The following is a 9,850-nucleotide window of genomic DNA, read 5'->3' as shown; positions in this document are numbered from 1 at the left end:
TATTACTTTTCAATAAAATAAACTGAATTAAGTTTGAATACAAGTTTATTTTAAGCTTTTATATGAATTTCTTTCAGACATTCGAAGTAATTTATTAAGCAGCCTATTTCTTTTAATTTCTGCAAACTTTTTTTATGCAGTTTTAAGTTAATTTTAACTCGATGTTTTGGTTTTATGCGATTTTAGAAAATTACGGAACGTATCCCTACTTTTTCAAGGCAAGTAAAGTCTTTTTTTATGCGAATTTTTTTTTATGTGCTTTTCTGTAGAACGTATCCACCGCATAAAATGAGACCTTACAGTATACATTTGTTACAGATTATTAACTTTTATCAAAAACTATGTTTTAGATGAAAACTTATTAGTTTCTATGTAGAATTAGAATATGCAACAAAAGATTGGGTTTTTATTTAAGAAAAATGAACTTGACTTCTATTCATTGTCAGTAGCACAATCTAAACTGAAAATTATAATGCCATCTTGTGTTCCCGACAATATCAACAACTTAGATCTGAAACATTTTTTATAAGAAGCATATTTTTCAAGATATTTTCTGGTAACATTATAAATGGACCATCCTGTATAAAAACGATGATGTAACATATATGTTTCATCTATGTAGAACTTATAAAAACATACATCTTTTCATTCTTTTTGAATTTTGTGTATTTAACATGAATATCACATTTTATTTCAATTGCCATGCTTTCTTCAGGCACAATTAGCTAGGCCTTTACCTGAAAATTTTAGTTTTGTGTCATGATCGTAGCCTATGATTTATCTCAGTGATTAGACTTTGTAAAAATTCAAATTGAATTTTTGATAGTCACACACCAGTAATGAAATCAACAAGTATATATATTTGTGTTCCAGTGACAAAAGACAATAAATTTTGCACTGACTCATCTCATGTTCAAACTTTTTTTTTATCAAATGTTTTGAACAGAGTGGAATGAAATGTTTAAATCATTAAATTTCTCAGATTTTTAACTTTGTGTTTGCTCAAATCATTTGAGTTAATAATCTGAGAAATTTAATGATTTAAATTTCATTTTCACCTATAATTTGTCTTTTACTGATTTAAGAATGATACGAAATCATTCAAATAATTTTTGAACTGATTTTTGAATCATCAGCATCCTCACTAAACTTTCATAAAGATTTAATGTGTTTCTGTGATTGTTTGAAGTAAAGTATTATATTTATAGTTCAGTATAGCTGTTGTTCATTTATTACAGAATAAACCAAGACATGACTCCTTAATCATATTTAACTCAGTGAACAAATTGAATTTGAATGTGCCAACTGCTTTATGGAGACAGGAGACATAAACTTCATCCATTAGTTTTGTATGATGTTTTGTACTGTACATTGCCACTTACATTCACCATAATTTTGATCAAATTTTGTATATTTATAGCATAACAAGTACATAAGCTTTATTTCATCCATTAGTTTCATGTACTAAGGGTTTTTCTTTTTAACTAATTGTAAATATATTTCTAATTGAGTGAACTCATTTACAAATTTCTATTATGAATTTAAATTATACTTTTATTTACTTTCTATTAAAGTCATAGAGTTAATTTAATGATACAATTGTATAATGGCAAGTCAACATAACAAATTTTTGAATTATGATTTTGGATTGATGATAAGTAGTAGTATTATATACAGCAGGGGTGGCCAACCTGCGGCTCGCGAGCCACATGCGGCTCTTTGAAGGATTATTTGTGGCTCTCGATAAATGTACCCGAGTTCCCTTTTCATTTTTGTGTTATTATATTTTTAAAAATTATCATCATTCCGTATGTGTTTCAAAATGTCTTAAATTACTAACAACAAATATGAAAGACTAAGTGCAACATTGTAACAAATTTCATTTCCGTCCAAGTTAAGAATGATATGACTCATCGAAAACTGCGCGAACAAACATAAACAGTGGCATAATCGTCCGTTATCGACTGACTCCAGACCGATTTTGAATTTGTAAACTCATTGCAACGGACAGTTGACATTGTGCTCTGGAGGAAACAATTTGTATCACTCTTGCTACAGATATAATTTGTAATCTGGAATTTTTTGCATACCTTTTTAATACGTATTTAATTGCGGCTCGCGAAAAATTTCAAATTTTGAAAAATGGCTCGGACTATCAAGGAGCTTGGCCACCCTGGATATACAGTATTATTAGAGAAGTTATTAAATACATACATCATTCATCAGTTTATTCACATCCTTATGTCTTTTTATCATTTGTTGACCTTTAATACAATAACAACACATCTAATGTTAATGTAAAGTTGTCAGTTTTGCATTGATATAATTAATAATAATTTGATTTTAAATAAAATTTTTAAAAATTGTCAAAATTTATTTTTATAGAAAGAGAAAAATTAAAGAAAGAAAATAGAAAAATTTTTTTATCTGTAAAATATTAATTATTTTAACCTTTATTTGAATTATTTAAAATATTTTCAGGCAATTAAATATGATATATTTTATGTAATACAGGCTGCCCCTCATTTTATGCCAATTGACACTAACATTAGTTTTAAATTTTCCCAAAAATACATAATTTTTTTCACAATTTATAGAATATTTTTTCAGATGCTAAATGCAAATATTTATTTTATGCTTGGTGGCAGTGCTAATAGCAACTTTGCTTTACCCTTAAGCCCATAACCCGAGATATCTCGGGCAAGTTACATAGCGTTACGAAAAACGCGGGCGTTTGGGCCCCCCAATTTTTTTTTGAATTTTTGGAATGTATTATCTCCAAATATAACATAAAACTCATTATTAATAATTGACTCATGGAGTGAACAAACAAATATTAATATTTATAATGCAGTATTTCAAACATCTATAAATCAAAATTCATGTGAAGTACTAATTATTCCACCAAAGTATATGTCTATATGACAAACTTTAGATGTTGGATTTCATAGACAAGTAAAACTTTTAGCTAAAGAAATTTTAAATGCTATACAACTATTTTGTAGTGATTCTTCAATGAAATTGTTTTGGACAACTAGAAATGGCATAATAAAATTTGTGCCAATATTTAATAGTTTGATTAAATATGCATGGTTTGCTTTTGGACTCGTACATGAAAAATGTGAATTTTTAAATATAAAACAAAAGTTTGTTTTCTTTTTTTTAAACACTGACAGTTTAAATTGTGTTGAGAATAATTGCCAAAATCTTTGATTTGTTAAATGTGCACGATGTCAACAAGTTCTTTGTTTATTTTGTTTTGTTGAAAAATATCATGTAAATAGTTGCCCATTTAATAATTTGTGAATGTAATTACTTTTCAGTTAAATACATGTAATAAAATGTATTTACTTATTATGTTTCGATTATTTTCTTTATATTTATTCTATCATTACATTTATGTTATTTTTTATTGTTAAAGTATTACATATATTTAATCTTTCATATAACATTTATTTGAGTTTATTCCGTATTCTACTCTGTAAATATAATATTGTCATCTTCCTCTGTGACCCTTTCACTACTAAAAATTTGCATATTTGTGTTAAACTATTGGGTTGTTCGGAAAGTAATTTCATTTTTTTTTTTACCACTAGACGGATTAGTCATATTTTTCCCGCCATTTTCATTCTAAACCATATTATCATTATATATTTTTACAGCTAGTATTTTAAGGCTTATTTGTAAAAAATTTTGTTTGATTTTGTGCAATTGTTTGTTTTTTGTGTCCTATCAAATATGGAAGATCGAAAGCATCATTTTCGGCATATATTGCTTTTTAATTACCAAAAAATCTGTTTAAGCAAGAAAAAAATTGTGGTACATGTATGGAGAAGATGTTTTGACAGAACAACGGTGTCAAAACTGGTTTACAAAATTTTGTTCTGGCAATTTCAATATTGAAGATGCACCACATTCTGGATGGCCAGTTGAAGCCAATGAAAACAAAATAAAAGGTACTGATTGAAGCAAACTGCCGAATAACAACACGTGAAATCACTAAGAGATTAAATTTGTTGAACTGAACCAAATTGGTTTCATTTCAAAGCGTGATATATGGGTTCCACTTGTTCTTAAAGAGAGATGCTCTCTTTAGTGTGATTTTAAGGAAATTTTTTTTTTGGCGCTTTTACCGGACAATTTAACAATTGATTCAAAGTGTACTGCCATGGAGTAAATGAATTGAGTAATATCATCAAACAGAAAAGGTGGCCAGAATTGATCAACAAAACAGGTGTAGTGTTTTACCATGATAGTGTCAAATTTCACACAAGTTTGGTAACTCGTCAGAAACTGTTATAACTTAGATGGGACTTGCTATCACACCAACCATATTTGCCAGATCGAGCACACTCAGATTATTATTTGTTCCGGTCTGTACAAATTTTTTTTAACTGTAAGACATTTACCTGAAATGACAATGTCAAAAATCACTTGGATCAGTTTTTTGTAAACAACAATCAAAACTTTTATGAATGTGAAATCATGCTACTATCAGAAGCGATGACAACGGGTATTTGTCCAAAATGGTTGATATATAATTCAATAAAATATTTATTTACAGTATTATAAAAATATTGTGTTTTTTCCCACAGAAAAAAAACGAACTTACTTTCCGAACAACCCAATAATATAAAATAGTATGACATTTGATTGCTATTAACCCTGATTAACAGTTTTAGTGAATATTACAAATTTAATATAGAGTTTATATACTTTTAATGTAATTATTAACTAAATTTTATTAATATTTATTAAAAGACACTCCAACAGTTCCCTTGTAAGTTATAAATTCTGTAATTATTATTAATAATAATATTATTAATGTTGTTTTGTGTTAGTAAAAATTTTGGTACTAAATATATTTTTATTGAAAAAATTTATATATATTCTTTATACATTTCTGGATACTTGGAATACATTACAGTTTATACTATAATAAAATGGGTTTATTTTGTGCTGATTTTGTTCACACATTTCCCTCCAGGAACACATCATTGGCATAAAATGAGGACAATCTGTATTAATAAAAAGTAAAATATTTTTATTTTAAAAAATTTTAATATTTTTCAAAATTTTGTTTTTATTTAGCAAGATTTATTAGAATAAGAGCAGAATGTAACTGTGTTAGGAGATGGCTATTTAAGTTCTATTTACTATCTTCAGTGGACCATTTACTTTGGCCAATTATCTTTATAGCTGTATATATAGCCATAGGTAAGTAAAAAATATGAAAAGGTTAATTTTAATTTTTATTACTTTATGAAATTGAGTTTATATTTTCATTTACACTAATTTAAAAAATTAAATAGTTATTGAATAATTAACTATATAAATGTAAGTATATATCAGTGTTTCTCAACCTCTAAGAAATCATCTCCCCCTTCAATAAAATCATTACCTATTATCGCCCCCTTCACTCCAAAATTCCGATGCCGAGGACCAAGACTAACGCCAAATTCGTACTGAATTGAATAGACTAGTGACTAGTATAATATTATTTGTTTAATTATTGTACGATATAATGAATAAAATATCTAATTATTCTTAATATAATGTTTTACTATATCGCCCAGAAAATTGTTTTTCGCCCCCCCAAAATATAAATTGTTACTAATCGCCCTCTCAACATGGAAAAAACGCCCACATGGGGGCAATATCGCCCCCATTGAGAAACACTGGTATATATAATGTATACATAAATATCTTTGTTAAGATATAAAATGTAAGGTAAATATATTTGTTTTATTTTATATACCACACGCACACTTTAAGAATTTAAAATATTGTAATTAATAAGGACAAAATAAAAAATATTTCAAATAACTCAACATTTAGGATTGAGAGAAGGTCAAGTTGTATATAAATGTCTAAAATGTATTATCAAACCAGAAAGCTCATCATTGTAGTGTTTGTCAACATTGTGTTAGAAAAATGGATCATCATTGTCCTTAGGTGAACAATTGTGTTGGAGTAAATAATCAAAAATATTTTATTTACAGTAAGATTATATTACTACTTTGATTTTACATGAAAAAATTTTGTACTTTAAACTAAATTGAATTTTCAGTAACTTAAAATAATAAAAGTTAAATGATTGTTAATATAACAAGAATTTAAAATTACATTATGAATTTTATCATCAGAAATTGCATTTTAGTGCATTACATATCTTGTTACTAGCTTTACATTTAATTTGTTATTAGCATTTAAGAAAGTAATCCATTTGCTGTCATTGAAATGATTGTTTAATGTCATATAATAATAATTTTAAAAAAATTACATACAATGTATACATTCCTTCATAATTTTAATATTTTTAATGTGTATTTTTGCTAATCATATTACATTAAGATTAGTGAAATCTGCATTAGCCTACCTTGTTGACTTGACTAACTTATTGACAGTATTTAATCCAGACAGAAAGACACTAGTGGGTTGAGCCAACTGAAAATTTTTTACTTTTGCAGAAATGTTTTTGACTTTCTTGAAGCCATCATCAGCTATTTAAATAAAACAGTACAAATATTTATGTAAAAAAGTTACATAAATGTTTTTATTATTTTACTACATGTGCATGAAATATATATAGTTACGAAAAAGAATGTCAGTATGTTATGAAATGGTAAAATATATAAAAATTCACTCTTTCTTGGTTGTTTCAAATAGATAAATAAATGGATATATCTTAAATTTTTATTTTTCAAATTAATTTGTTATAAAAGAATCTTCAGATATGTTTTTACATTAAACTCTGGCAAATTCTCAAGATAAAGACATCTGTCTATTATTTTGAAATTTAAAACACATAGTGACAAAAAAATTAGATATAATTTTTCCCTCAGAAAACTATTATGCTAGGATTGGTATACTACAAATACATGACATTGGAATTAGTTGGGATTAATTTTTTGAAGTGAGAATGGTTGAATATCTCTCTAACAGCTGGTCAATCTGTTAGAATAATATGAAATTATTGGAATTTAAAGTCTGATAAATTAGGAGTTGTATTCTGGACACATCTCTTGTCTCCTCTTTTAGTGATAAATGACATCAGTACAAGGGATGGAAGTCATCTTTCAGAGAAAAGATGATTCTGATAATATTTTATGATCATGTTTTTATGATTGGAAACAGAGTTCTGTAAAAGTTTATTATACATGTTTGGGTCATCCAAGTATACAATATACAGGGTGCAGCAGAAAGAATGTTCTGATTTGGCAGAAGCATTGCTTCGCTCATAGTAGAGGTATAGCAGTGTGCATTGTCTCTTTTGATTTGTTTGTGCATGCCATTTTTAGTTACCATTATGGCATGGAGTGGAGAGCATCGTGCTTTTGTTGTTGATGAGTTTGTTACGAATGGTGAATCTGTGATAACGACACAATGGGGGCCTTCCAAATACGCTTTCAGCTTGGACATCATGATCCGGTTTTGGCTGCACCAACAATTCATCATTGGGTTTCAGATTTTAGATGAGCAGGTTCAGCTTTAAAAAGAAAGAGTCCTGGTTGCTCTAGAAGTGTAACAAGACTGGAAGATGTGTCAGCTGCGAGAGCTTCCATACAGCAGTCTCCCAAACGATCTGCACGTAAACATTCAGCTGCATTAAACATGTCTGATCGTAGTCTCTGCAGACTTTTACACGGCTTACTCCACATGCATCCCTACAAAATGATGGTTGTTCAGGAGGTGAATGATAGAGACTATCTAATTCGTAAAACTTTGTGTCAGGATATTCTGCAGAGCATTCCCCCAACAGTAGTACTGATCTCTAGTGATGAAGCCCATTTTCATTTATTGGGGATGGTCAACAAACAGAACTTTAGGTACTGGTCTGACAGTAATCCTCAAGAACTCCATCAGTGACCACTCCATAGTCTTAAAGTTACGATTTGGTGTGCCTTAGGTGATTTCAGTGTGTTGGTTCTTATTTCTTTGAAGAGGGTGGTGTTAGTGTCAGTAACATCAGAGCACTATTGTGAATTGCTTGAGAATTTTCTCTGTCTATTAGTTAATGGTTTACTCAATGATCATGATCTGGAAGATGTATGGTTTCAGCAAGACAATACCTCTTGCATATCGCATATTTCTAGGTCACTTGGAATTCTCAGAAACTTGTTTATGGGTCATCTTGTCTCTTTATGGGGTGATATTGGTTGGCCACCGTGCTTGCTGGATTTGGTCCCATGTGATTTTTTTCTGTGGGGCTATCTCAGATCAAAAGTGTACCAACACTGACCAACAAATTTTCAAGAACTCAAGGCACAATTACGCAAGAAATCATGGTGATTCTGCTCTTTCAGAAATTTCGCAGATCAATGCGAAATTTCTGAAAGAGACTTCAAAACTGCATTGACATTGACGGTCGCAATTTAACTGATGTACTGTACTCTTCAATACCTAATGAATGACAATGGCATCAGGTATAAAAGATTTCTTTCTCTATCTTGCTTTGTGTTTTTTTATTGTCGTTCCAAATCAGAACATTCTTTCTGCCGCACCCTGTATAAGAGAATTTTAACCAAACTTGTTTCTTTTTTTAGCAAACAGAATACAAATAACTAAATTGTGCAATTCATGTTTTAATAATTTTAAAATGAATAGAAGAAATAATCTTTAATTTTAAGTTTACAAATTATTGCAATACTTAATCTAAAAAGTTTTGTTATTTATTCATAATTAGAAATTTTCAAATTTGATTAAATTATCCTTTTTCTCATCATTATTAAATTGTAAATTATTTACAAAATTTTAATACTTTAGACTTAATGGAAATATTAACTGTGAAAGATAATAATAATAATAATAATGTAAGGAATATTACAAAATTTACTATTAAATTGTATCTTTCAAAATGGGATCACAAATATTTGATAATCTCCTGTTAAGTTACCCATTGTGGCTGACACATAAAGGCCACTTGTGGTGATATGTACCCATGCGTGTAGTCACAGCCATTTGTAGGTTCATGTTTTTTTTTTTTTTTTTTCATTTCTTTATGGTAAAGCAAGAGCAAAATGGGTTTTTATTAATACTTCCAAGCAATTTGTTTGTTTAAAATACTGTTTATCAACTTTTTTTTCGTTATTTAGAAAGTTAATATTTTTAGTTGCAGCTATGTACTTAAGTTTTAAGTTGTTAAAGAATGTAGCAAACATTATACACATTTTTTTATAGCACTGCGCAATTGACATTTCACAATAGTTTAAACCTCTATCATAGTAAATTCCCATGTGAAATGGCACAATGATACACATGCCACCAAAGGACATAGCACATTAAGTTGTGTCATACATCAGCCATGATGGGTAAAGACCAAGAGATTATCAAATATTACATAGATGATAGTTTTATATAATGATGCCTGATCTTATATCGCTAGAAGAATTTACTTTTTACATACTTATCAATGATGCTTTTATTGACTGTTAGTAAAATTGTCTCTTTTAATAATTCTGTAATGATACAGAGCTTACATAACAAATTAGATCATATTAGATGACAAACCATAATAAAGTTTGAATTGCTAAACAACTGTGTGAAATATTGGTCATTACAGAATATTTCAGAGTAGTATGATTCAAGCAGAATCTTGAATATCAAATAAAATATAGCTGTGTAAATGCATTATATCATAACATACAGGCAGTGGTGATATTCGAAATATATAACAAAGGGTTCCCTAACAGAAAATTTTTCCTTAACAATTTTTTTTCGCTCAAATGGTGCATTAGCAACATTAGCGCAAAAACTGACCTTAAGATACCCATATAAATAAAAAAGATGCGTTCGCAAAATTAAGTCAGTTAAAGTTTAACATTGTTTATGCCAGAACTATATATATATA

At 28.6% G+C, this 9,850-nt stretch overlaps 1 protein-coding gene across 1 annotated transcript in view; it reads left to right on the top strand.

The window, feature by feature from the left end:
• The window catches only part of LOC111642502 (transmembrane protein 62-like), an 80,596-nt gene that overhangs the window by 53,243 nt on the left and 17,503 nt on the right, over positions 1-9,850 (top strand). The window contains exon 13 of the mRNA XM_023388855.1: positions 5,092-5,217. Coding sequence (XP_023244623.1) covers positions 5,092-5,217 — 126 coding nt within the window. The remainder of the gene's footprint in view (positions 1-5,091; positions 5,218-9,850) is intronic.

This window comes from Centruroides sculpturatus, unplaced genomic scaffold, assembly GCF_000671375.1.
Source record: "Centruroides sculpturatus isolate CEXI.00-Female unplaced genomic scaffold, Cexi_2.0 scaffold1650, whole genome shotgun sequence".
Classification (NCBI taxonomy): domain Eukaryota; kingdom Metazoa; phylum Arthropoda; class Arachnida; order Scorpiones; family Buthidae; genus Centruroides; species Centruroides sculpturatus.
Note: the sequence above shows the minus strand (reverse complement) of the source record. Positions and strands in the feature narration are given on the sequence as shown.